Below are 26,131 nucleotides of genomic sequence, written 5' to 3'. Positions count from 1 at the left end.
ATTGACTCAACTGCTAACTTTGCACTTTACAAAGACAGCTTCAACAGAACATACTATGCAGTTGAACCTCAATAACGTGGTTCTAGTGTAATACACATAACTAGGACAGCGAAAGCGAAATTCCGTCGTAGGTGGACACTTAAGGACCTTCTTTGAAGTTTGGGCAATGCAAGCAAAGCAGACGTGGTACGTGTGTCGTTCATTGGCGACTGGTTCTGCAAAGTACAATGAAAGGGCTGTGTGTGCACAAAAACAGTCGAAATTTCACAAAGGAGCTTCCTTTCGTAAAAGCCATGTGAATTTCCCACATAATATGCACTGCTCTGAACGTCACTGAAGACAGCTATGTGAATTTAATTCAGCCAACATGGAGCCCACAGCACTGGCACAGAAATGTGCCGCGAAGAAATATACAAGCAGAAGAAAGGATGGTGGGGTGCAGGCAGCACTCTTCACGTGAGCTGGACACGTTCGCAAGACTCCTGCACATGAAAAAACGCAGGGAAGGTACGCCGCAAGCAGACGCTAGCTGAAGCAAAGGGGGACAGTGTGCATCTGTCGACAAAGGCTCTAGCCTCCCGACTGTACGGCAATGACAGTTCAATTTCTTCCAACTTGCGTCACAAATGACCAATCTGAAAAATCCTTCCAGTGAAATGTTCACTGCACAGTACAGCTTACAAAGTGCACAGCCGAAGTTAAGGGCCTGACGAACAACCCAGGTAAACATACGCACCAACACAGAGGAACAATAATAATACCTGGGGTTTTATGTGCCAGAACCAAGATATGATTACAAAGCACGCTGTAGTGACGGGCTCCGGAAATTTCAACCATCTAGTGTTCTTTAAAGCGCACCGACATCGCACAGTACACGAACCTCTGGCGTTCTGCCTCCCTCGAGATGCGACCACAGTGGCCGGGGTCGAAACCGCGACTTTCAGGTCAGCAGCCGAGCACCGTAACCACTGACCTGCCGCAGCGGACGACACAGAGGCACAAAGCTGCCCAGATCACGAGACACTCATCCATCACTCACTCGGTGTGTCACTTTTTTTTTATTGCTCCAGTGGCAAACGTAGTGTATTCACAGCAGCTTCTTTCATAAGCCAAATGAACTTTTCTTTTTTTTCCACAGAAACCAGTCTGTAAACAGTCAAAGCATATTAAAACAAAGGAAGTAATAAAAAAAGTAATAGGCTCTCCCAGAATTCACAGGATAGTTTAATAATAATAAACTTACATTGCAAAAATGCACTTCAATTGAGCCTCGAAGAGAAAGAAAACAAAAATGCTGTTGGGCTGCTGGTTTCAGCAAAGCAAGAAGAAAAAATGACAAATATTTCGTAAACTAACGTACAACGCCGTGCTGTCAGCCATCGCTGGTAACTGGCAACAACTGTTGGCTAAGCGATGACTGTTTGAAAAAAAAAAAAATCCTCCACGCCCGACCCTCCCGACATCAAAAAAAAACGCGCGGATCGTGGCCATCCGTATCCCGGGCCGCATCGACCCGCGCGCGGCGTTATAAACGTAGCCGGCAGCCAGGACGCGTAAAATCTACAAGCGATAAAACGTCTGCAACAAACGGCACCACTGACCCATTCTTTTTTTTTTCCCTTCCCTTCGAAGAGCAACTCCATCCTCGCTCGCTTTGTCGTAGAGCTTCTCTGTGTCGCGTCAAGTGGATTTTTACCGTGATGATAACAATCGCCATCTTTTTTCCTTTATGCACAAAAACTATGCCGGGCCCGTTAAACCTTGCTCGCACATCTCGAGTTCCGATCTGCCGGCGGCGGAAACCGGGGCCGTCAACGACGCTGGACTCCGTCTCCTTCCGTATAAAACCTAATCCAACTCTTCCGGCTGGACCTCTGCGGATGTCGACTGCCCCGACGCCATGCCCGCTTGTGACGACGTGCCGGAGTCGTCGTCTTCCAGTCCCCCCAGTAGCGTCTGGATCAGGTTGCCTGCGTGAGAACATTCCGTTGTGAGCGACAGCAAAAAGAGCATTGCGTAGCCAAGCTTTGGCACGAGATAGTTGGTCGTAATAATAATATCTGGGGTTTTAACGTCCCAAAACCACGATATGATTATGAGGGACGCCATAGTGGAGGGCTCCGGATATTTTGACCACCTGGGGTTGTTCAACGTGCACCTAAATCTAAGTACGTGGACCTCAAACATTTTCGCCTCTATCGAGGATGCAGCCGCGGTGGATAGTTGGTCGTACATACCTACACAAATGTCTAGGCGCAAGGTGAGGACAAGGAACACCATAGACGGGACGGCACTAACTACCAACTGATTTTATTTGTTGCCGAACAAAAGCATACGCACAAACCTCTATATAACGAACACTGATATAACGAATTATCGGTGATTACGAAGTAAATGAAGAATAGCCTTCGTAATTGATAAAGTGGTTTGAATATACTATGCTTATAACGAATTTTCGAATAGAGCAAGGTTATTTCCGTGTCAAATGCGACTTTTTTATAATGAAGTTTAACCCCTTAACTGCTTTGGACGAGCAGAGCTCGTCCTGCCCAAACTGTCCCCAAACTGCTTTGGACGAGCAGAGCTCGTCCTAGCGGAATAGGTACTCCCCTCTAGCGTTCAGGACAAGAGGCGCTCTTCTACAGCTTAGATTGCGTGTAATCCACCAGATGGCAGCATTTACTTGGCAATTTATTTTTCTCCTGCGGAAAGAGCGCGGTTTTTGTATGAAAAGATGGCTTGCGGTGGCGGTCACCCATGCATAACTGGCTCGTCAACACGAAAAAGAGGCTTTTCATTTTCGTCATCTTCTTCGAGTGATGGTCATTCGGATACAGATGTTTATCTTGTGTCCGAAGTGAAGACAGCGAAGGCGGTGAATTGAGCATCTCCTCCGGTGATGATGAAAACAGCTCGGAAGCGAACATTGCGAGTGCTCGCCAGTGGATCCTGCTTGATGCGGACAATCTTCCTGTGAAACCTCCTCGCCTTCCATTCTTGGCCATTCCAGGCAAGACTTTCAACTTGTCATTGCCAGATGACCTTATGGAATATATTCAGCAGTTTCTTCAAATGTGCTTCGTTTGCTCTCGGAAGCGAGGAGAAAACGGAAAAAAAAAATGAGAAAGGAAACTCGATTTTGGTGCAGGAGCTGCAACAGGCCGCCTTGCGTTATTCCGTGTTTTGATTTGACTAAGTATGTGGTACAAATATTTTTTCAACATCGACAAGCTGCGTTTTAGTACAATCAGATTCGAAATCAGCAATAAAAAAAATAGGCACTTTTGGTTGGGAAATTTTCATAAAAATAAAGCACTTAACGGGTTAAGTGAACACACACGAACACACCCTCACTGATGGTGGCGCGCATATTTTCATGGCGTGGTTGTTTACAGACAGCTTTAGTGCTGGGGCCCCAAAGGTGTTTGCATACACATGCTCTTGCGTTCCTTTCTACTCCAAGCCGCACCCACGGAAAATACAAAGGAACGCAAGGGCTTGCATACGTAAGCACTTTTGGGGCCCCCCTGACACTAAAACTCTCTATAAACAACCACACCATTAAAGCACCACCATCACCTGATGACGGTGCTTTGATGGTGTGGTTGTGTTCGGCATATTGTGATGGTGTGGTTGCGTTCGGCAACAAATAAAATCAGTTGGCAGTTGGCGCGCGTCCCTTCTAAAGTGTTCCTTGTCCTTGTCCGTTTCGTGCCTAGATGTTTGCATAAGGAAAAAAAAAAACGAAAGGCTACAATCTTTGTGGAACAAAAAACAGTGCACTTTTTGAGAAGAGAGATCACTTCGCTCGTCTTCATCAGTAGTTGAGCACTCGTCAAGCTCATTAGATATGGAACACCTCTAAAATGAGCGCACCACCACGTACACTGTACCTCGTGGCAGGTACACAAATATGCAATGCGTACAGTTCCAGAGTTCCGAATCTGCCTCGTAGAAGTCGATATATAAGAACATCTGAAATTTTGCATGCTAAAAAGCTTCGGCGTCCGATTTTTCGGACTTCCTGCCCAAATTTCAGGCCCAAAACAGCATTAATTGAGCCCCCAACTCTGCCACATCTTTCATCTACACGTTGGAACCAGCGTTTTTTTGAGTTAATACATTTGCGACCGTAGCGGAGCTTGAAAGGCAGCTTTGCCGCGATACGGGGGTGTGATGAGGTGAAGCACATTGAAAATCTAGGGACAACTTCAAATCTGACGTTGACCGAGTCTTGGCAAAGTTCGACCATAACGGAGCTTGAAAGGCAGCTTTGCCGCAATATGAGTGTGTAATGAGGTGAGGCATATTGAAAATCTGAAGGGGTCACTATCAATCGGACGCTGACTGTATTTGTTTTTGGGAAGTTCGAATACTTCGAATAGTAAAATTCCAGTGCGAATCGAATCGAATAGAAAACACTATTCGAAAAAATATTCGAAATTTCGAATATTTGCACACACCTACTCATTATACAACAATGTTGCATCAGACACAAAATTAACTTCGTTACAACCACAAGTTCCTTATAAGCTTATACTCATAACAGAGTATTTATGACAAGACCATTCTTCATTTCCTTCATTATAAGCGATAATTCGTGATATTAGTGTTCGTCATATCTATGTTTGAGTGTTAATCCGACAAAACAAGTGCAGACAAACTGCTGGTCAAGATCACCACTGCACAGCGATTAAACCACCTAGCAACATTGGTTCACTCTGCAAGAATGCGCAAACAGACAAGAACGTTTTGACTTGTGATGGCTTCGAATCTTGGATGCACATGCACACCTTGACGACATGCCTTGTGACATCACTGAAACTTGAGTATTCAATCATACTGCGAGGGTCGACTTCAAGACACGAAAACTTTGAAAAAACAGAAGCTCACGTTACAATCGAGTAAATAGGGTAACAAATCTGAGAACCATACACTCATTTCAGTAACTATTATGGGATAGGTTTGAATGGCGCTAGTGCAAAACGAAGACAAGACATAGTACAGGCATGTACTTGCGGCTATCGCTTACAGCTTCCTCAAGAAACAAGGAGGCCTGCTTCCAAGTAGGATCAAACTACCACAAGTATGGCAAGGAAACCTGAAATGGTGCACACTACGGTTACTGGTTTTGGCGAGAAACCAAACTCATTTACTTAAAGCCAAAAGGTGGACCAATCTTCGTCAGGTGCATCGTCATCTTTGGCATGTTCTTTATTCTTTATTCAATAATTACCCTGCTTAGCCCGAAGGGGCTGCAGAAGGGGGGGTACAATGTTGAGAAAAAAGCATCTTCATTTACACTGTACACTTGCTGACTTGACAAGAGAGTCCATTCGCTAGCTATGGAACGAACAAATAATGAATTAGCATGCACATTTGATCTGGTGCGGTGTTCTAATACCTCAAAGCAATGATCAGTACGTGAAGAGAGATAATGATACCTGTGCAAGTATTTTCCCTTTAGAATGCCAGTTTCGCCATGAAACATTTGATAGAGGAGTTTCAATTGTAATTTCAAACCGTAATTTTCTTTCAATCGTTGCACTAGTAATTTCCACTAAGCCTTTCAAAGCTAACGTGCCAAGAATGACGAAGGCACCTTAGACGAAGATAGGTCCGCTTGTGGAAAACTCGGCCAGCCTGTCTGAGGCCCTCATTCCTGCCCAGAGAGCCTCTACAGCACCTCGTGTTTCCATCCAAAAGGCCTCACCTGTACTTTGGATTCCTTCTAATAATAGACTCATATGAAAGAATCTTTTGGTAATTACACCACGGATGTGGTACCTTACAGCCTAGTCGTTATGTAATTGAAATTCGTAATGAGGCCTGGTGAGGGGCTCTCTGAGTACATCATACGTCTACCATTCTCAGCTCGATAGAGAATAGCACAGGTGCAGCGCCACGCATTTAAAGGGGTCCTGCAACACTTTCACAATGAAAGTTGTTATGGGATCACAACAGCCGATTTTGGCGTCATAGTTATCCGCCGCTGCCACCACTGGTGTCCATAACCACTATTAAGCGAAGTAAGAAAAAATGAAATGAAAAAAAAAAAAACAATATTCAGGATCGGATGGGATTTGAACCCGGGCCCTCTGCGTGACAGTCGAGTATTCTACCACAGAGCCACGCTGGTGATTGAAACTCCCTCGCAAGAGGACCCTATACAGACGTCCTGTCGGGCAAGGAATCGCGTTAACGTACATAATATAGTGGGGTAGAAGAGTGAAATAACAACCAGGCATCGCACAATGCGATTTGCGCAGCGAGTGGGTCACTGAATGCTTCCAGCCCATTACAAAGGGCTCAGTTAATCCTTCATCATCATCAGCCACAGCACAAAGTGCACATGTCTTACAGATGTGTAGTGGGTACCACACAGAATGGCACAGTGGCTGATTCCCTGCTTCACAAAAATCATGACTTATGGCGTAGTGGGTACCGTGCAAGTGTACGTGCATTAGTTGCCCCAAGAGAGTTTACAACGGGCTCTAAAAAAGCCACTCTTCCAGCTTTCACTGTGGCTGTGCTGCATGTTCCATGCAGGCCTGGCGATTTTTGAACATGGTCAGGAAATGCTGTTCATCGGTAGTCGAGGCTCCTGTCAACTGCGAGTCAAACATTGTAGCGCACCATGCGATATGGAATTTACAATTAAGCTTCAAAGTCAGCTAGAAATCGCTCATGCTTCTGTCTACAAATGATGTCGTAAGTGCAGCTTGGCTTATGACATCGGTTTGGCTTATGGCCAATGGCTGATTTGAGCTTCGTGAGCTGCACGGCTACCGCGGCCGCCACGGGTTGCTGTGACATGCCCGCGCGGCACTCTAGAGTGCTAGAATTATACACAATACAGAATTACACCAGTATCCTCGTGATCACACTTAAAGTTAGCCAGGCACTCGAAGAAGAGAGAAGGAAGTGGTCAAGGTCACGACATGCACTGCCGTATGGATGTGGCTTCTTGCCCCCTTGTCATCATCCCCGATGTAGCTTTCAGTGCGTCGCTGGTATGAGAGAAGAAAGCACTCGAAGCACGCGACAAATCCCCGTAACTCCGCTCGTTCTTGATGGATTCGAGAAATTTTTGCAGCAATCAATCCGTGAGCAATAATCTCCAATACTGAGGTCATTCGATGATTAGTCTGGCACGTGTTGCAGGGCCCTTTTATTAAGACAAAAGAAGATGAAGAGAATTGAAACGGGCGCTCACCGAACATGCCCTGCGGCTTGGGTGGCGGCGGGAGGCCGAAGAAGAGCTGGCCAATTTTGTCTAGGTACTGTGGGTACGTGGGGTCCCGGCTGATGGTCGGCTGGTACTGCTCGCACAGCACTGTGAACACCGCCAGCTTCCTCCTGCACCGTGGCATTGCGTCAGCACCTCGACAATGCCGTGATGTCTTAACGATTAAAGGAACAATAAAGGGAAACAATGAATTGGTTTAGATTGATAAATTGTACTCTATAAACTTTAACGTTGTTAATTTCCCCCATCGCAGATTTATTTAAAAAAAGGAGAAAATCAAGGTCATAGATTCAATTTAAAATCTTGCGCTGAAATCTCCGCATGTGACGTCGTGGATTTCAAAATGTGTCTTTCGTATCTTGGTCCACATTGGCTCAGCAAAATTTCCTGAATCTTGGTATGAAGGAAAGAAGGGGAATCTTAGGGGCTCGTTTTTCCTTTGTTAAACATAATATTAAGGAGAACTAACCGACAACAGTGACAAGGAAAGTATAGGGGATGTTATTTTGTAGTAATTACGATGTAAATGTGAAGAAAGTAATGTGGACGAAAAGATAACTTGCTGCCGGCAGGGACCGAACCTGCCGGCGGCAACCTTTCAATTTACGGTTCAAAGGTTGCAGGGTCGGTCCCTGCCGGTGGCAAGTTTTCTTTTCGTCCACTTTACTTTCTTCACATTTACATCGTAATTACTATAAAATAACATCCCCTACACTTTCCTTGGCATTACTGTCTGTTTGTTCTCATTAATACTGAATCTTGGTATATTACATCTTTTAGTCCATTAGAGGACAATATAGTTGATTTTTACTTAGCAGGCGTCGTCAAGAACTATGATGTCATGGTGATTGGCGTGGGAATTTCAAGGTGGCGTCGCTACCTGCATTTTCTTTTTGCTCGTTTTCTTGATTACCAACGTCTTCTAGCTGCATGGGTGGCGATTTTGGAATCGTATAGAGCAATTTACTAACACGATAAAGACCGTTTTTCTCTTTAGTGTCCCTTTAAGGAAAATGATTTGAAAACAAGACAAGGGTTACCCAAGCTAGAGTTTTGATGATTTTTATAAGTGCACTGATTCACGTGGTGCATTTAAGCATTTTCGGGGGGCTAGACAATTGTTTTCAAAAAAAATTATTGTGACAGGCAGAGCAATTCTGGCAGTTCAGTTTGATAATTAAAAATGACCGAGATTACATATGCATTATTTACCAGATACATCGTGACAAATAACAGGGAATGATTAGCCTTCAATCGATCAATCGTTATATATTGAAATTCCATCCTTTACAGACAATACTTTCAGGTTGTGTATTTTCCCCATCTGATTGTACTATGTATAAGGCAACACTTATTGTACTGACTGTTTCGATATTTCATAATGTTCCCCTGTACCAGTAATTAATTTTTATTTATTCACTACATACTACAGGCTGGTGCCACAAGAGGGGAGGGCATTAACACAGTAATGTACATTAACAAACATGTTAACATGCTGTAATAAATGGTATTTACAATGCCTGGCACAAAAGCTTTTTCGCTGTTTTTGTTAATGCTTTGCTTCAAGTGACTAACGGTTCCTCAGGATGATGTTAACATGTTATCACACTCAATGTTTGCGCCTGGAGGACTTCAGTGTACTTTTAATAGGCAAGTTTTATTTTGCCCACATTAAATGACAGTAAAGTCGGCTTTCAATAGAATATTGTCTATCTAGAAAATAATTATGAGGCAATGGCTATACTCCGTTTCATACATCGGGTGCAAGGCTACGGAGGTTATAGAGATTTCTTACAATAGATGCATGCGCACCAAGGAATAGTTCAATGATTTTACCTATCATAATGTGATTTTTTTTGTCTTAGATTGAGCAATAAATGAAGGTGCTTTGTGCCTTAGAAATAAACAAACCGCGTTATAGAGTTGTCAATGAGTCGTCCTGGATCGCTTAGAGTCTCTTCGTTTTTTTTTGTGTATTTGATTTGCAGCAAGTTGTGATGCCTTCCGAGCACACTCGTACTCGGCTCGCACAAGCACCTACAGCGACGAAAAGCCAAACGTGAGACACACGGACTTCCAAATTTCACTGACCATAGTTCTTTCGTATCTTTCACCGCATTGCACCTGACGTGTGAGACGAAGTATAGTTACGCGACACTAAGCCTCAGCAATGTGCTACGAAATATGCAACCTTCGACGTCATCGGCGGGAGCTCACGTTTCAACGGCGAGGAGGAGAAACCAGAGGAAGTTGAGCAGCGGCAGGTAGTAGGGCGGCCCAGGGTGGACGCTGGGGTGGCGACGCGTGTACGCTAAGAAAACGACCGAGGCTGTGGAAGGATTGCGGAGGCACAGGTACCTGCAAGGTGGTTGTGAGGATTTAACAACACCGCCCTTTCATACTTCGGCAAAACAAGGAAAAACAGGACGAGTTGGCATAGGTCGCCCCTCTTGAAGTCAAGCACAACAAAAAAAAAATGTAGTTCTTGTGTAGTGATTAGTGTAGTTCTAAATCCTGCGCTAAATGCAGCTCCACTACTGCTAAACCTGAGGAAGTGCGTAGCATGGGCACCCAGTGATTCCCGTTTGTAGAGTTCCCACTGCTCCGTTTACCAAACAGTCTAGGACACCGGTGTTTGAGGTAAGCATGTAGGGTAATTCCCCGGTACGAGCAGAATCTTGTTAGGGAGATTTGCAAACTCAGTGTGTGACATTCGAGCTACTTTTTGCTGCGCTTTATCAACTTTCTGCTTGTTATGGCAGTTAAGATATGTGTCGTCTGCAGTGAGTTTTGTCAGGCTGTTTCCCCCTTCAGACGTAGCACCGGAGAAACGCCGGCCAGAGAAGAAATTATTCATCAGCGAGGCGGTGGCGCCCTCTTTTGCATGGCGCACGAGTCAATCTGCATGTTCACGGAGTGTATTTAGCGATTTTAAGTTAATTATTACAATTACTTCTTTGTTATTTCTGTTAATTACATTATTTTAGAACTCGTTCGTTCATTTTAATCCGGTTTTGAGCATTGCTAGTCTTGATTTACGCTTGTATCAACGACTTGATTTCGAGTGTGATTCCACCACATGAGATCTATGGGGAGATGTGAAGAAAGTAAAGTGGTCGAAAAGGCAACTTGCCGCCGACAGAGACTGAACCTGCAACCATTGGATAATTGCAACCATCGGATTGAGCTAAGACATCCCCTTGTCCACATTATCGGGTACTGATGTGCATGAAAGCCGCCGTAGCTCAACTGGCCAGAGCACTGGGCGCATAATCTGAAGGTTGCGGGTTCGGTACCTGCTGGCGGCAAGTTGTCTTTTCGTCCACTTTACAATCTTCATATCTATATCATAATTATTACCATACACTTAAAACAGTACAGATAACGTACCCTATACCTTCCTGGGTTTCATTATCTGCAGGTTTTCATTAAGGTTTTGTCAAACAGAGAAACGAAGCCTCAAAACTTCCCTTCCGGTCTAGAAAACAAGTTAGCTTTTAAAGGAACACTGGGTGTGACTCACTGGAACACCGTCTGGGCGATGAACAGGTCGATCTCGGAGCTGTAGCCCTTGGTCGTCTGGAACTCGATGAGCATGGCAGCGCAGCCGTCGCCGTCCGTCGAGTGCACGAAGTGGTGCCGCGCCTCCGGGTAGTTCTTCTCCTTCCAGAGGGTGAGCGCCACCAGCCGGTGGAGCTGGGGGTGACCCCGCGCGGGCTGCTCCTTGCCGGCCGACCACTGCAGTGCCCGCGCCAGGAACGCCGACCGCTCGGGCGAGTGTGGCACCAGCAGGGCAAACAGGCGCCCCAACCGTTCTGCACGAGCGGGAGCCAGTCACGCGTCGATCTCTCGACAAAACAAAAACGGGCGCACGGACGGGCTAGTGTGTAAAAGGCATCCGTGATTTTAACCCCTTCCTCATTTCGGACGAGCACAGCTCGTTCTTGACAAAATGTCTCCAATCCGTTCTGCACAGGTGTAGCTCGTCCGCTTGATGGTAGAGCTTTACATCGTCAGAATGATTAAAATTGTGAGAATGTCTCAAAATGCTGGAAATTTCTGACAGCCCTCTTGTTTTTGTATTGTTTTTATTGTTAATTATAGCAGGTAGTCGGCCTTATTCAATGAATAGTTAACAATCAGATTTACTTAGGTCATTTGACTTCGCATGTGCTTGTTTTTTTACCAACAGCAAAATGTTCCTTTGTACAAAAGAACTATTCAGTGCCAACTGTATAAAAAATTAACATTTTAAGGAGAAAGCTTCTAAAAATATCAAAACAGTTAAGGAATTGAAGGGATACTAGAGTGAAATACTATTAAGTTGAACCATAAGACTGAGAGATTAAGCTTCTGTAGTAACCGGTTCACCATTCCTGATGAGAACAGAGTATTTGTACGTAAGAAAGCAACAAAACTGACACATCGGAGTGGCGTCCTCTGCCACGCTCTGTGGGTACCTCCATAAATTACGCAAGTTCCTGTACATTGATTACTTAATTACTGCTATGGATTACAGATTAAAAGGAAATTACATAGATTTTGACCACAAATAAATGTGCAGTAAGCCAGAGCTTTTGCTACATATTACAAACATGGAGCCCTCGGACGGCCGCCGATTCACAGAAATCGGCAGCTGAGATGGTGACGTCGAATCTTCGATCTGGCACGGGCGATTCAAATTGAGCAGTAACACCAGGTTCTTTTGGTGATTGTTCTCGAGGCAAAAAATTTGTCTATTGGTGTGCAGAGAGCGCTGATAGACTCCAACACAGGTAAAAAATAAATCTAGCCAAAGGTAATGTTTTATTTTAGTGTCCCTTTAAAGGGGCTGATAACGAACTCTTATGGTAAATGCAGTGATGCTACCGAGGACTTCTGATTTGGAGCAATTTTTGGAGCAGCAAAATTTCCGTTTTGGAGCACTTTGGAGCAGCAAAATTTTCATCTTGGAGCACTTTGGAGCAGATAATTTTGCATCTGGGAGCACTTTGGAGCAGCGAATTTTACATCCTGGAGTGCAATACAGAAGCATATTGCATTAACATTCAAGCACCTGAGTATTATTATGGGGCTCTTATGAAGGCTAGAAATATTTTGATTCATTGCAAATCTCATGGAAAAAAATCATCTCAGGAGCATAGGCATGAGCACAGGGGGGGCGGGGGGGGGGGCGGCCGCCCCCCCTAATCACCTAAGAGGGGGGGGCGCAAAATCTGCCCCGTACATTGACCCTTGCGATAGCAATTATATGGACACTCTCGGCGGATTTTTGCCGTTGCCGTTGCCGTAATTTTCCGTATAAAGTCCAAATTAATAACATCACCACGCGCATTCTAGCCGCGGGTAAAAGCTCGCGAGCGCTGACTGAAGCGGAGATTAAACTAGCCGGCCGTCTGTCTCCGTCGCACGGACAGCGCATGAGATAACATCTTCCCGCGCGCGGGCCTGCCGTCGATTTCTCATCAAACAGAGAGGAAACGCCCCGCCCGTCTTTCGTAAGGAGCATGAAGGGACGCCAGGGGAGCGGAAGGGGGGGGGGACCGCATCGTTCGAAGGGCGCAGTCGCTTGCGCGCGCGCTATCTCGAGGCATCAGGAGACGGCTCGTAAACTTGCTGTGCCCTCAACGCTTACTTCGCGTTTAGAGAACTCAGAGCAAGAAAACGCTTCGGTTCCTGGAGGGCCTATTCCCTTACACCAGCGTTTTGTTGAGTTACGCGAGATCGGATCCAAAAGAGTTAGCCGCTAGTCTTACTTCGTTTCACAATACAATTTTTTGGTATCGCATTCATTGCTTCGCTCTTAAGCGAAACTGAGTTTTTTTAACCGTTAGCTATTGACCCCCCAAAAGCGAGGGGCGGACGTGTAACATGGCGTAGCCGCTTCACTGTGGGCCGTCAGCGACGGGCCCGCTACTGACAGCTGCGCATTTGCGGCTGCTCCGACCAGGAGATATGATTTTACTAATGAGATGACGTTTTAAAAAAAGCAAGCAAAAAATTCGAATTGGAACCCTAGCACGTGAGCTCGAAAGGGCAGGGCCTTTTAGGGGGTATTTACCGCAGTGTACAAACTCGGACGTGCTGTCGGAAGGAATTACGAAAAAGCTGTTCTGGATGAAGATCCATGGATAAAGTATATCTGAGCAAAAGTGTCAACGCGTTTCCACCGTTCGATATTGTCCCATATATCTACTGCGAGCGATCCCAGATTTCATTCCGCGATGTCCGGAAACAGAAGTGACAGACATTTTAGCGGCACTCATGTAGTTATTACTGAACATTGCTTTCCTTACGTGCCGTGCGACGCTTGAAACGAGCTATCAGCAGCGTTTCTGGAACAGACGACGTCCGCCGAAGAATCGCCGTCGCACTTTCTCGCTACCGATAGGCCTAGACGTCACGAGCCTCTGCGGAGAGCGCGTTTTGCTGTCGAGCTGACTTGCAGAACAGAAGCTGCGTCGGCCATAGAGTTTCCTAAAATTAACTAGAGGGAACTCTGGCGCTGCGATCGTTCAGCCACCATGGGAATGATGGGTAGTACACGGATTTGCCTAGTATTTGTACTTGCGGGCTTCGAACGCACTTGTGGCTTTGTTTATTGCTGCGTTTTGGTTTTATTTCAGATAAAAGAATGGATCGTTGTGAACTTCGTGACCCGATTTGAATTGGTGAGCCTAAAAAAGTTAAGTGGTGAAGTGGAAATGTTGAACGTTTGCTGAACTTCATCTTGCGACAAAGCGGATACAGGCGACGCGGAGCCAAACGGAGCCGAAAGAACGAAGTTTAGACAAATCCGTGTACTACCCATCATTCCCATGCTGGCTGAAGCGCCATGCATTGCAGCTCCCATAGACACTAGCGCCAGAGTTCCCTCTAGTAAGTATTGTAGGAAACTCTATGGCGTCGGCACCGTGCATGGCATCGTGGCTTACTCGGAACGCACGTGCGAGCGCTATTTATTCAGCGGAATAATTCTTGGTCCATGATTGCGACTTTATTGGCAGCCCCAAGATCGAGCTGCACATGTTCTGACGCGCCGGCGGTGCGATTGCCGGTGATAGACGCCCCAAAACCCGAGACTTTGGCGCAGTTTGGCGCAAATTTCGTCGATATTATCAGGATGGCGCAGTAAATACAATTTGGCGCACTTTGGCGCAGTTGGCGCAGGAGTGGAATCACTGTAAATGGTATGGCAGCAACTGAATGAGCCAGTGCTCATGGGTGTTCTACATTTTTTCTTAGGCTGTAACCGAGTAAAATGCACGACGAGCGATCAGTAAGCACACTGAAGAAGGGTATAAAGTTCGCTCACCGATCTGTTCATCGCAGGGTTCAGTGTCGGACTGAACAAGCACGTCCACTAGTAGGTTCGCAAGGTCGGCTCCGCTGTTGCACTGCGTCGGTTGAAAGGAAACGGCAGGCGCGGTAAAAATTGGTTCAATAACAACAAGTGACTACTGCATCAGCATCAATGTGACCCCCAATTAAAATCCGAAGGGGAAGATGTGGGAGTTCAGAACTTTAAAAGAAATGTTATTACAGAAAAAACCCAAACTACATATGTTTAATGCAACTGTAGAAGAGAAAAAAAAGGAAACCCGAAACCACGCATTCAGGTCTAAGCTATGCACAATTTTATTTTTTAAAATTATTGTCTCTTAATCAGCGTTGCCCATTTTTCAATGCGTGCTGTCAATGAAGCAAGGGAATTTCAAGGGCTTGTTTCTTTGCCAAAGGTTCTTTGGCGCCAGGTTGTCTTTTCGTCCACCTTACTTTCTTCACATCAACATCACAATTACAATACCCTTAAGACAGTACAATTAACGTCCCCTATACCGTCCTTGGCTTCGTTACCAGCTGGTTTTCATTAACGTAGGCTGTCGTATCCCATCACGACTATCTAGTTCACCAGTACAGCACTCACGGATTGAAACACGAAAATTTTGATGTGAACGGTGCACATACTTTAGTTTTTAGCACCGACAGTTTCTGTCATATCGGCGTAAATTTGGCTCAAACACTTACATCACAGCCAACCATTACTTTAGCAGCCAGAATTGCAACAATTTGACACTTTTAGCACGAGCAATCGCAGTAGTTATACAAGAAAACAAAAGAGAAACAATGTCACGTTTTCGTCTGTGAGTACTGTACATCATAAAGCCAAACACCATGCACACAAATTTGGATGTGAAAGTGATAAAAGTGGTCACGATGTGAAGGAATGCACAGTCATTTCCTTCAGTCACTCGGTTTCACAAATCTAAAATAATTAATCGCTCCGAGGTCGTACGAGCGATAGCCAAATGCAAGAAGCTGGTGCAGGATGTACGTGAGTGACGTGCTATTGGTTGACGCACATTCACGCTGTAGACAATGTGTAACATGCTCAGACCAATGCGTGCCTCAGCTGCACCGTGGTGAATGGTGACCAAAAGTAAGCGCGCAAAGAACAGCCTCGCCGGTGCTGCCAATAACAGGCGAACAATGCAATTTCCGAAGACGTAAAGAAAAATAAAGCAGTAACAAGTCCTTCAAACACATTTATTGTTGCTTTGTAGAGCAAAACAGCTCACTTTAAGTCGTTACTACATGCATCAAGCCAGTCACAAGGCTGCACTCATGCCAGCAACACAGGAGAGCCATTGCTCGCAGCTGTCCGATTTGCAAGCAGCGAGTGACGCACAAGCGATTTTCGTCGTGACGCTCGTCACGCCTGAATTCGTGTGCATGGGGTCTGTGCTTAAGAAAATGTATACCACCAGACGTGCGCAATGAAAAGAACGATGTATCTTGTTCACCTGTTCCAACCTGAGGAGCTTGACGGCACCATTGTAGAGCAGTTCCTTGAGCTCGCCGTATCGCTTTTGGCCTCGGTATCTGAAACGGCAGCGATGAATTGCATTAAAAGCGTGCAATTACAATAGTTCCGACTTCAGAAACCCTGGCCCTATGACTGTCTCGACTGCCTGACCGTTCAACGTCACTTTACAATGTATGGCGACAGCTTACGATATAGATAATCTCATATACCATGTGGGCGGAAAGTAGCTCCCCATTAAGCATTGCTTATAACTATTATAACACTTAAACAATCTTAATAAAACAAAAAGCATTTTGTTCCTTAAAACAGGAGAACTTATGGCATATCTAATTTACTATTTCGTTGCAGATATCAGACATGACCTCAACAAAAGTTGTGGGTCCATGCGTTGAATATTCAGAACACATTTTCCAGCAAGGTGGTTGGGGTGTCATGGAAGCCTAAAATGGCCTGCAAGGATTCTCGACGCCCAACGATTTGTTCTTCCAGCGGTAGGCTGGAGAGGAAGTTTATCATACAACACGAAAAGCACATCAATGAATTCGAGGAGCAAATTAGTTTCTGCAGGCACACCACATGAATACCTGCAAAAGTGTTTAAAAAACACCTGCAATCATTTACATAAAAAATAGTGAATAATGGTGGCGCTAATGAGGGCACAGAACAGAGCTGAAAACTTAAGGTTTTTTTTTCTTCCGGAGTAAAATAGTTTTATTTGAAGTAAAGACACTAGGCCAACGCTAAAAAAAAAAGAGTAAAGGTTTTTTTTTTTTTTTTCGAGCCTGGTGGCACACTTGTCACCGCCCCGTTATAAAGGGGACGCTCATAGCATCCATCCATCCTTCCATCCAGGAATTCATAACAATTCTCAAACTGTAAGGAACAAAATGCTTTTTTTTCATTAAAATTGTTAAGTACCACAAAAGTTATAAAAAATTGCTAATAGGGACTTACTTTCTGCCCACCCTGTATGACAGGTACCTTACTAAAACTTTCACATAATAATAATTGCTGTGGTTTTATGTGCCAAAACCACAATTTGACTATGAGGCAAGCCGCAATGAGGGACTTCACATTAATTTTGGTCACCTGGGGTTCTTTAACAAGCACCCAAATCTAAGTACACGGGTGTTCTGGCATTTTGCCTCCATCAACATGCAGCCGCCACAGCCCAGAATTGAGCTTAGCTCAATTCTGGGCTGTGGCACTTCAAAACCCGCTTCAAACAGCCCAGAATTGAGCTTAGCTCAATTCTGGGCTGTTTGAAGCGGGTTTTGAAGTGGGTTCAAAACTGAAATATTGCCAGGACCGTTGTCGCACCAAACAGCTGTACATCATCCTGAAATGACTATGAAAGATTGCATTCTGTGTACGCTCTCACTGATTTAAAATCTTGAACACGATAACACTGAAAGGAGCATGATGTAACGTTAAACTTAGACCATGATGAAATTACACTTTGGCTACACTTGCAATAAACAAGCGGCATATACTAATTAAAGAAATCTTGGCAGAGCTTGTGACTGTCTTGCTTTCTGACAGCCCTTAAAATAGCGTCTAAGCAGACAATTCATGCACAGAGTCATTAGCGAATATGAAGCAAGTTTCGGATTTCAGAGGTCGTGCCAAAAAGCCACAGTGGTTATAAACAGCCTGGGGTTCTGCCCAACTTCCCGCAAATGGTAATGGCAGCAGCATGCTTTTTTCTTTTTTTTTTAGCTCATTTTTTCATACATAAAAATCTAGCATGGCAGTTTCCCTAGATGCCCATTACTGAAACTATGTGTTTTCATGCTTCCCAATATTTTGATGTGGCTCAGCCTTTAAAGAGACACTACAGAGAAAAACGATTTTTCTTGTATCCAGAAATTACGCTTTCCCAAAACTAAAATAAGCACACTTGCCGAGAGAAGACGACTGGTAAGTGAGAAAACGCACAAAAATAAAATTCAGGTAGTGCCGCCACCTTGAAGTTCCCGCACCAATCGTCATGACTTCACAGGTTTTGACGGCGTCTACTAGCGCTTACATAGTTACTAATTGGTAAACATGAAGTACATGGTCCTCTGAGGGGGCCAGAGACTTAGCATACCAAGTTTAAGATAATTTCGTTGAGCCAGTGTGGCCGAAATACGTATAAAAAACATTTTGAAATCTGTGATGTCACGTGTGGAGAGTTTGGCACGAGGTTTATAAATGAAACATTGACCTTGATTTTCTCTTTTATTAATGAGCCTATGATGGTGAAATTAATGAAAACAGTTTCTAGAGCATAATTTATCAGTCTAAACTGATTCACTCTTTCATTTTAGTGTCCTGTTAAAGCAACCAGCTGTAAGTGATGATAGCCCCGTACACAATATGAACTGAATACTGTGTACACTACGGTGACTTGCGAGACATTTATTCATTCATACACAGAGTAAAATTGAAAAGGCATGCTTTTAGCGAAGCAGTTGTGTCTTTTCTGATATTTTTTTTTTTCAGAACTCTAAGATGCTATATGTGTAATGATAAACTGATCTTACAAACCGACAAGCGCCCTAAATGGACAACTTAATATAAACAGGAAGCCTCGTTACAAAGAGCCGTTAAAACGCTGCTGCCTTACCAGCTCTAGATTTTTAACTGCCAGGCAAAGTTCACAAGACACTTAGAATGTCTGGATGTGAGACACCATTTGGGGGTGATACGCCTGTCACACTGGCAAATTTAGTGTGTCACTATGAGCGAGTGCACTCACGCACACAGAGTGTCACTGTGGCGGTACGCTGCTACACGGGCAACAAAAGTTTACTTTCAAAGTGATAGTAATGGCGATGGGAAAGACAGTAGCACAATATATATCTGCTACTTACAGCAATATTTCTTACGTAACAATGTTCTGTAGTTATAAATGGCCCTCGGATTACTTCAGGTACCAATGCAGCAGATGTGGTGGTTACACAGTAGGTGCTGTGGCACGCCCCTGGCAGACGTTGCCAGAAATCGACCGAGAGCGAGAATGGTGAAGTTTTTTTCTGTAGTATGCATGTTTTAGTACACGAAAGTATCCCTAACAATGAAAACGGCGGTTTTAAAATACTGTGAACGTAGCTTTCTGTATCAGCTCATTTATTTACGAGCCACTACAACCGAGGCTACACACCTTGACACGGTGAAGTGAGCTTGGTGAGCGCACTCGCCGGAAAGTGCGTTTTGCAGCATCACTACATGTGCCCGTGTGTGAACGACGCTAGCAGCAACGTGCATTAGCTCAAAATGACACTAAATTTCCTGGTGTGACAGGGGCACAAATGTCCATACAAAGTAATTAAAAGCAAAAAAAGAAAAAGAGTAACACTATCAAATGGCATTTGATAAGGCAATAAAAAGGCACGCAAAGGCACCTGCACTTTACTGGTAGGAATTAAGTGATGCCGAGTGTTGCACAATTTGTACACGTCAACGCTGAACTTAAACATCCTGCCGACAGTGTCATGCAAACTTCTTCAGCGGGTAACAAGAACAGCAGTTATGGCCGCTAGCTGCCCTGACTTTGTTGAGAGTGACATAGAGAGATACAAGTTGTGGGCAGGCATGGTATTTGACAGGAACTGAAACATCTGGTTAGCTACACTAGACGGGAAAGGGGAAGAAAGAAGACCCGAGGGTGCCGTCACATGTGGTGAAAGGCCTTCATTAGAACTTACCACACAGTGACCTGATTATGTAATCGTGTCAATGTGGCCACTAGCACAGTTTGATCCGAAACCAATCACGGCTCTCCACGGCGTTTCGCGCATGCGCATAGAACGATGTAAGGGGGAGGGGGGGAGGAAGGGCGAGATTTTTTTTAGTAATGCTACTACAAAGGCAAGGTTCAGGACAGACCCTGTTTCACAGCGTGCACATGCCGCGCTCTCGCAACACGTCGTCAAAATTCCAAACAAGCTGCGAACGAATCCTAAAACACTGGGAAGAAAGCGAACTCCATGCGAGTTTAATAAACACTCGCAACGTGAGACGCGTGGCTTCTTTAGCGAGCCCTTCTCAGCGAGAGCGTACAGCTGTCTTTTAAAGTAGTTGCCGAAACACGAAAGCACGTTTCGAGCCGCCTACAAAGGCCGCTTAATAAGGCGAGACCCACGTGAAGAAAAAAAAAAAAGCACAAGCGGACAGGGGCATCATTATGTCATCGGTCCACGCGTTTTGTTTTCTTTGACTCCCGGCGGCGATCCATTAGAATCGTGCACTCCACCAGTTGACGGAGTCCGAGCTCCGCGACACTAGGGGGGAAAGACCCCGAAATCGGTGACACACCGTAGCTACTGCGTTTGCGAAACCGCGTGGTTAAAATCACGAAACTGCGGTCCTTACACGGGTAGGATGACGCGAGTGACTAACAATCAACCTTTAGCTCTCTTCATACACGTCAGCGGTCACCCACGCTGCGAAAACACCGTAATGAAACGCAGTTAGCGCTTAAAGCCCGCAGAGCAAGCGACCAGCAGCGGCGTGCATTCCTCAAGAGACCAATCACGTTACTTACGTGGGTTTGTCTGCGTGAGCGTGGCGGTTCGATTTGTTTGTTTGATTAGCAGGTGTCGACCTGGCAGCGAATGCTACGACACCACGATAGATAGATCTACTTTACTGCCACCAACGCATTTTTACAGGGAAAGACGCAGCGCTGCGCGTGCGTCAGGCAGTAGCGAGACGAGCGAAGCAGCGAATGTGCAGGGACTGACCTGAAATATAGGGTCCTGTACATCTGATGGGCTTCGTAATAATTTCCGGAGTCGATGCACGCTTCCAATTTGTTTAGCACACGGGACGTGCCCGTAGCCCGCGCCGCCATTTTGGCCAGCCCATCAGCGAGAGTGGGGAAACCAGAAACGAAAGCAAACCAAGCAAACATGCTCCTCGCGTCAACGCGTTCAACAAATAAGCGCATTTATTTTCAATTTTCGACAACATTTACGTTGAAATGAATTTTATTAGTCGTTTATAATTTTTGTTATTGATCAAATTTAGTTGTTGTAGAAGTTTACGAGTTTTCGGCACGTTTTCTTGCGTGCTTGTGCTCTTTCGCCTTTTCGACGCTCCCGCTAATAAAGGGAAATTCCCATTATTTAATTTCTCCGACGTCGCGATCGCTTTGATTTTGCGGTGTCGTAAAGGGTTTTTTTGTCTCATCCGGGCAGGCTGAAAACTTGTGAGGAGTTACCGAATTTTGTACAAAACCTTCTCTGCATGATGTCGGGTCCTAGCGTACGTTCACATTTCTTTCGATACTTTTCTCTTCGAAAATGTATCGAGCGCGCTAAACTTTGAGGTGCGATTTGCGAAGCCACCCCGATGACCCTGCCGCCCCGTAATCCATCTTTGACGCCTTGCGAGACCCGATAATGTAGTTCTTTTAGGCATCGCGCGGTCAACGCTTGCGTGCTGTTTCGCTTCGCGCTTCCCAATAAGACCGCGTGTTTGAATGAGTACTGTGTCGACTGCAGTGAACGGGGTAGGCTACGGGATGGGTCCGAGCCCTTCGTGCTTGCCCTGTGGTCGAAGCTCCGCGAAGACTGAAAGCGCGTCACCCTAACTTCATCTTTTCGAACCGTCGATGTTAGTTAAAAGGTATGACCGGGAAGCGACTTGCATGCGGTTTCGTACGAGCTACGCATGTTCGTCACAATTTTGACTGGAACAGGTAGTTCGAAGCGTGACATGCGACGTGGACGTATGCTGTGGTTCTGTGTGGTTATGTGTCACTGTGATACCGCTCGTAGACCTTTTGCTTCTGTGGTAGGATGGAGTTGCGCGGAGAGGGTCCGTGTTTCAGGCCCTCTATCATCTCGGCCGAAAGGGTTGAAGCCCTTAAGAAGGCAGCCAGAGCGCGAATTCGAGCGCATCGCAGACGCTGGACCAATCAGTGTGCCAACGCGGAAGAAGCTTGCGAGGGCTCTGGATACAAACCGATACCAGTAATAGCACTTTGCGAATGCCACGCCACAGAAGTGCACGAAGAACAAGTGGACTTCGGCCGAACGAGTCGCGAGACGCTGCTTCAAAAACCACGACGTGTCACGAAGCAAGACCAGGGCCTTATAAGTCTTCTCAAACAGAACCCAGTTGCTGTCAAACCTGCGAAGGCCGTCGAAACGAAGCCGAAGTGCGTCACCAAGAAAAGTCGGGCCAGTCGCAAGATGCGTACTACCAAAGGGTACATCGGAAGTTCAAATGTTGGAGCGATAGTGCGATGGATTGGTTTTGAAAGGACGCAGGTTTCTTGGTCTAGCTTCGAAGTTTCATGTGTCGTTCGTCCCTTGTGCATCTAAAGTCCACATTCGCGCAATAAGTTTCAACTGGGTTACTGGAAGAAAACTTCACAGAGCGTCGCGTAGTATTGGGTTGACGTCATTCTCGCCTGCTGTCGCGGTAAAAGGAACGCCGGAGTCAACTGTTCTTCGGGTCTTTCTCTACTAGTTCACTGTAGTTTCTCTGTGAAGTGAACGCGTGGTTAACTTCGAACGTGTATTTTAGACGCGCCGGCTCCTGGAGTTGGCGAACGCTGCTTGGCGTCCCAGATACCGAGTACGCATGCGCGCGCGCGTCCCGACAGTTTGCCGCCGTCAACTCGACACCTCGTTTGCTAAACGTTTGCCTTTTTCTAACAATGACCCTGGCTTGCATGTAGAACCACTTGTCAATCGCTTTTGACTGCTTTGGATGGGTGTTTATTATTTTTTTTTTTCTTGTAGGTTGGAGGTTCCCGACCTGCTGGCATCTGGGACCGGTGATATGCTTCATCAGTGGTTACTGAAGTCCATTGAGGTGAGTCTGCCCGTGTGCTTCCCAAATCTTTGCGGACACAGAACTTCGGCGGAGCAGTGGGCCGCGTTTCACGACTTTTGACAAAACCGAAGTGCTCTCGTAGCTTGTGGAGACACTTCCAGCTGGAGCCAGACTCGTGGACAAATTTTCTTGGCAATGAAGCGAAGGCTACTGAGCCAAATCGCGCGTATCCTACGGCCAATGAATGTAGTTCCACAATTGCATCCGTATTTTGTACGCGAGATATAAAAACTACTCCTTTATTTTCTACACGTAGCCCTTTGAGACAGGACACAGCACACACCAGTGAGATATTTGTATTTGTTTCACTTCATACATTGTCACTTAGTGTTCTTGCACGCATGAGAAAGTCCCTCTTTATACAGGTACCTAAAACACTGAGCGGAGTCTGTGTTGGTATGCAACGCTGATTGCACGTAGCCATGCCTTTTGACAGTGCTACGAGACGCGCACCACAACGACTACTCCGCGTAGGAGTACATGTGCAGAAGCTCCGTCCCCGTAGCTTTCCCTTCGTTGCCAAGAAAAGTTATCCACAAGTATACTTGCATGGCACCATAATCCCCTCTGGACTGTTGCGAACGTGTGCTGGTTACACCCAGGCTACACTCTCTTCAAGTTGTCCCACACTGTGCAGGAATGCCCAAGACACCACACATGCGACATTGATTGACTGAAGGCAACGCCTGAGGCAGTCGGGGATGCATAATCGTAACAAAAAAGACTGCTACGTACTTGTGCACAAGTCCCAGAGATGAAGTACTCCCAGTGTCTGATTGACATGTCCAATGGTATTGTTGATTTTGGAAGCTCAGTTGTACTGAAGCCATTGTTGGTGTCAGGTTTTGTCAAAGCAGAATTGACATTTGATGCAGCGAAAGTTCGTCAATCTGACTTTTTTGTTGTCTTTGAAAAAAATGTAAACGGCATGCATGAGAAGAGACAGTGAAGGTTCTTCTTCCTGCGTCCCTTGTTTTCCACATCGTTTACTTTCTTGAAAGGATGTACGAATGAGTTTTGTTGCTGCTTTTTTTATTTCAATTTGTTTTCTCATAAGTATAATTTCAGGATCTTCTCAAAAGTGTTTCACTTGCAGACTGGCATTGTAGAGAAAGAAAATGTTCTTTCTCTACATCGCACTCAAATCGCTATAAGGATGCTTGAATCTGTCACCATCGTTCACGTTCTTTTCATTTGTACCAGGATCTAATCGGACATTCTGGCCAGTTGTCGGCCCCTTTTAGTGAACGAAGCTGTCATTCACACCCGACGCAGGTCATGGACGAGGACTCTCGCTCGACCGACTCTCCGGGCCAGAGCCAGCCCGGTACGCCCCTGCAGGCCAGTCACAGCCCAGGCGCCGTCAACCTCGGACTGGTCGCCGGTGACGCAGCACGCCATCCGCAGACGTCAAAGTACACGCAGCTCCTGGCGGTCATCGAGGAGCTCGGGCGTGACATCAGGCCGACCTACGCTGGGAGCAAGTCGTCGGCCGAGCGCCTTAAGCGAGGCATAGTGCACGCGCGCATCCTTGTCCGCGAATGCCTGATGGAAACCGAACGCAACGCAAGGTCATAGCGGGCTGATGTCGGCGAAAGATGAGCTAAGCTGGACGCCAGCGTCGTGAAACACGCTTGCAGCGCTGAGAGGAAAAACGCGCATCGTGCCCGTCTCGGCCTCTCACGAGAAGGGCTTGTTGAGCTAGTTGGCCTGGCACTATTACTACGAGAGTCTAGCACAAAAAGTTACGCATAAGTAAGATAAGAAACACAATAGACAAGGACCCATGCTTCTCATGTCCGCGTTTAGTCTTTCTCAGCGCTGCGGACGCGTCTTATAACTTTTTAGTCAGTGCGTCCTTAACCCCCACAAAGCCCAATGTGTCCTCTTTTTCCTACGCAGAGTTTCGAGATTCGAAACTTCCTATTTAAATGCAGGGAACTTAACGTGAAACCTACAGTAGCATTTTATGGTACTAATTCATTACCGTAGACTCTCATTAAACGAAACCTGAAGGGACTGAGAAAATATGTTCTGTTCAACGGGAGTGCCATTTACTGGGAGATGAACAGAGGTGCAGAGTTAGCTATGAAACCAACCATATTAGAGCTAGTAGTTCCAATTAAGCAGCAATTCGATTTAAGAGATTTCCATTTACTGAGAGTCTGCTGTACTACGGTAAACATTTTACTCAAGTAATATTTAATTGCGTTCCTTTTGGAGGCAACGTCCGTGGCCAGCAATTATAACGAACAAGATCGTTCAAGTTATCCTTTGTTAAAAACGTCGCTTGGGCTTTTGTGGGGTTAATTAAAAGGAGATCGAAGGGTGCGTCTTTCATGAGATTTACAATGTATTAAAGATGAGCTTTCCTAGACTGCCAATTCAATGTCCTCAGTATCGGACATCTTTCTCGTTTGGTTCGAGGATAAACTTCCTCGGGGATTAGAAAGTGCGTGCGTTTTTCTTGCAAATGGGCTGCTGGAAACAACCTCGTAAGGCACATAAGTTTAACGTCTTTGTTGGATGTGCCTAGATGTCATTTTATATCGAAACGAGCATTGAATGTCGTGCGCAGATGTCGCAGGACAAACCTGAATGTCGCCTTGTTTACATGGACTAGAGGGTCATTGGGAACTTGTGCCAGCTCTGTCATCTTATGTTGACATTAACGACGCTCCATTAACACATCTCCTTTAGCACATCACGGTGATGGAAGAAGCCATTCTTGTCACCTTCATATGTCAGTTTGTTATGAGGGTTTTCCAGGTCGTGGCAGTTGGGAAGTCATCACAGTGTCTTTTCAATTTGGTTGTGCAACTTGCAATTAGTGTATTCACAGTGTCTGGCAGCAAAAACCACAGTGCAACCAGTTAACATTGTGAAGTGCTGCTCTGATTCACTTTTGGCGAGGTGCTAGCACTGTACTCAAGTGCGCGTAGTGAAATTATTTTAACACTCAGTTTATGTTTACAGCTTGGCACGATCTTAGTTTTGAGGGTACTCTGCGCTTAAAGAACCCTGTACAGCACCCAAAAATCTATCTTTGAATCTCCAAATGTCAAAACAGTCCACACTTTCCTTTCGTTAACCTCGTTAACCAAATAACTTATGGCATGCACCGATCTCAGCGCGCTGCTTTCAAAATGGAAGCCAGTGTCGTATTGTACAAACGTGCGTGCCAAACATTGTGTACAAAATGAAGGAATAAAAAGAAATGA

The 26,131-nt window shown here is 45.6% G+C and overlaps 2 protein-coding genes across 3 annotated transcripts; one reads left to right on the top strand and one right to left on the bottom strand.

Moving 5' to 3' along the window:
* Positions 1-1,039: 1,039 nt before the first annotated feature.
* On the bottom strand, positions 1,040-20,957 carry LOC119399923 (Golgi to ER traffic protein 4 homolog). Its single transcript, XM_037666818.2, has 7 exons — positions 20,807-20,957; positions 16,054-16,132; positions 14,565-14,646; positions 10,773-11,064; positions 9,467-9,607; positions 7,217-7,359; positions 1,040-1,970 (listed from the first exon to the last, which is right to left on the bottom strand). The coding sequence occupies exons 1-7, from the start codon at positions 20,914-20,916 to the stop codon at positions 1,849-1,851; spliced, it is 969 nt and encodes a 322-aa protein (XP_037522746.1). The 5' UTR covers positions 20,917-20,957; the 3' UTR covers positions 1,040-1,848.
* A 201-nt stretch (positions 20,958-21,158) lies between these two features.
* On the top strand, positions 21,159-26,124 carry LOC119399922 (cyclin-dependent kinase 2-associated protein 1). 2 transcript variants are annotated; one of them, XM_049417899.1, is made up of 3 exons: positions 21,159-21,273; positions 22,817-22,889; positions 24,186-26,124. In XM_049417899.1, the coding sequence occupies exons 2-3, from the start codon at positions 22,857-22,859 to the stop codon at positions 24,486-24,488; spliced, it is 336 nt and encodes a 111-aa protein (XP_049273856.1). In that variant the 5' UTR covers positions 21,159-21,273; positions 22,817-22,856; the 3' UTR covers positions 24,489-26,124. The 2 variants fall into 2 exon arrangements, with proteins under 2 accessions (XP_049273856.1, XP_049273855.1); XM_049417898.1 differs by having other exon boundaries at positions 21,164-21,329.
* The last annotated feature ends 7 nt before the right edge of the window (positions 26,125-26,131 follow it).

The sequence above is a fragment of the Rhipicephalus sanguineus genome, chromosome 7, assembly GCF_013339695.2.
Source record: "Rhipicephalus sanguineus isolate Rsan-2018 chromosome 7, BIME_Rsan_1.4, whole genome shotgun sequence".
NCBI lineage: Eukaryota > Metazoa > Arthropoda > Arachnida > Ixodida > Ixodidae > Rhipicephalus > Rhipicephalus sanguineus.
The sequence above is the reverse complement of the archived record's forward strand: the minus strand, read 5'-3'. Positions and strand labels throughout refer to the sequence as shown.